The 2,328-nt window shown below is 38.2% G+C and overlaps 1 protein-coding gene across 2 annotated transcripts in view; it reads left to right on the plus strand.

Moving 5' to 3' along the window:
• Positions 1 to 2,328, plus strand: part of WDHD1 (WD repeat and HMG-box DNA binding protein 1) — a 62,160-nt gene that overhangs the window by 16,721 nt on the left and 43,111 nt on the right. For both annotated transcript variants that reach the window (XM_023514517.1, XM_023514518.1), the window contains exons 8-9: positions 691 to 797; positions 1,026 to 1,167. In XM_023514517.1, coding sequence (XP_023370285.1) covers positions 691 to 797; positions 1,026 to 1,167 — 249 coding nt within the window. The remainder of the gene's footprint in view (positions 1 to 690; positions 798 to 1,025; positions 1,168 to 2,328) is intronic.

Raw genomic sequence — 2,328 nt, forward strand, 5'->3', positions numbered from 1 at the left:
ATCATTGTTGTTTGGCGGGTCCGGGCTGGGGATTTGAACCCGCCACCTTAGGTGTACGTGGCTGGCGCCTTAGCCGGTTGAGCTATAGGCGCTGAGCCTGTATTGGCTTTCTTCCTTGGTTAATAAAGTCTGTTAGATTTTGCTTTTAAAATTGTGCCAGGGTCAAGTGCAGTGCTTAACACCTATAATCCTGCATTTTGGGAGGACAGGAGCATCACTTGAGACTACGAGTTCAAGATCAGCCTTAGCAATATAGTGAGACACTATCTCTACAGAACATTTAAAAGTTAGCTGTGCTTAGCAATTTGTGTCTGTAGTCCCAGCTACTCAGGAGGCTGTGGCAGGAGGATCAGTTGAGCCTGAGCCCAGGAGTTTGAGGTTGCAGTGAGCTCTGATTATACCACTACACTGTAGCCTGACAACAGAGTGAGACCCTGTCACCAAAAAGAAAAAAAAAATTGTGCCAGTATAATATTCTTATAATAAACAAAGAAATAGGTGCCAGTGATACTTAAATATTATTAGAAAAAGTAAGTTCAAAGCTAAGAGTTTAACTTTGTCTTGTCATTTGTGTATCATGTAATTAGAAATACCGTAAAATAAGGACATAAAAATTTGAATTTGGTAATAAAAGAAATATTTCATTTCAAATTATGCCAAATTATTATTTGTTAATTGTTTTTCTTTTAGACCCTCAATATAGTTACCTGGTCTCCCTGTGGGCAATATTTAGCTGCAGGTAGTATTAATGGCTTAATTTTAGTATGGAATATTGAAACCAAAGACTGCATGGAAAGGTATGTTTCAGTATATCTTTTGTCTCATCTTTGCTTGTTTTTATTAGGTTTTTCTCATTTTACTATGAAACATTTTAAATTTGCAATTATTAGATTGTCGGAATAAAAATACATGGCTATTAGATTGTCAAAAGTCATTTAACCTTTTCTAATAAAAATTTACCTAAAGGAATATACACTTTGTATTTTTCTTGACAGTATTTTAAGAACCGACTTTTTAATTTTTAGAGTGAAGCATGAGAAAGGTTATGCAATTTGTGGCCTGGCCTGGCATCCTACTCGCAGGCAAATATCTTACACTGATGCGCAAGGCAGTCTGGGGCTCCTGGAGAATGTTTGTAGCTCCCCCAGCAGGACACCAGGCAGCAAGGTAAGGAGTCAGGTGGGGAAACCGTCCATCACCATCTTCCCATGGTCACACAGCTTTGGGAGACATCCAAACTGCCTTTCTTGAAAATGACAATTTATTTTACTATATTAAATGCTTAGTAATAATCTGTAGGAAATAAATGTGTTTTAATTTGTTTAATGTTTCTTAAACATATTTTACTAAGAACTATCCCTTATATATATATATATATATAAGGGATATATATCCTACATATACTATATATACTAAGGAATATCCCTTCATGAAATAACTGTCTTTGTATCCTGGTGTTCTTGACATAGTTAGGTAAATGTTTTATAGCTAAAGCTTAGCATTAGTAACTGTTTTAAGTTTTAGTTTGGCCTGTAAATTTCTTCTGCTCTGAATTAGCTTGAGCTCTTAGAGCTACCTATACAGTGCATCTGCTTAGTCACACAGCTTTACTGAATTACCTTAAACAGTCCAGCTTGTTTGTATACTTTGCTTTTGTTCATTATTCACCCTGCCTGGCAGATGTATCTGTTCATACTTCAAGTCTTAGTTTAGACCTCCACCTGAAGACTATAGACTGGGCTGGGTGGAGTGCAGTGGTGTTTGTAACTGATCACAACCAGTTCGGATTCCTTTGTTCTTCCTCCACGCCCACTGCTTCACTGGACTAGCCTAAAAGTGAAAAAAAGATTGTGGACTTACAACATGTGTCTTATCTCTGTTCCTCTTTGAAACCCCCAAACTATATTAGAGGAGTTTTTTTAAATGCATAATCCTCAAGGTAAAAACAAGTTTAAATTTCTTTTCTTTTTGAGACAGAGTTTCAAGCTGTCACCCTGGGTAGAGTGCCGTGGTGTCACAGCTCAGAGTGACCTTCAACTCTTGGGCTCAGACAATCCTCTTGTCTCAGCTTTTTTCTACTTTTAGTAGAGATAGGGTCTTGCTTTTTGCTCAGGCTGGTCTTGAACTCATGAGCTCAAGCAATCCACCCACCTTGGCCTCCTAGAGTGCTAAGAGTACAAGCATGAGCCACTGTGCCCAGCCAAAAATTTTAAATATTGATAATAAAATTTTGGATCCTAGAAGTAAAAGGATTCTTAGAAACTAACTTTGGGGCTCGGTGCCTGTGGCTCAAGCGGCTAAGGGGCCAGCCACATACACCCAAGGTGG

Source organism: Otolemur garnettii, unplaced genomic scaffold (assembly GCF_000181295.1).
Source record: "Otolemur garnettii isolate 467f Iridium unplaced genomic scaffold, OtoGar3 scaffold00054, whole genome shotgun sequence".
In the NCBI taxonomy this organism is placed as follows: Eukaryota; Metazoa; Chordata; class Mammalia; order Primates; family Galagidae; genus Otolemur; species Otolemur garnettii.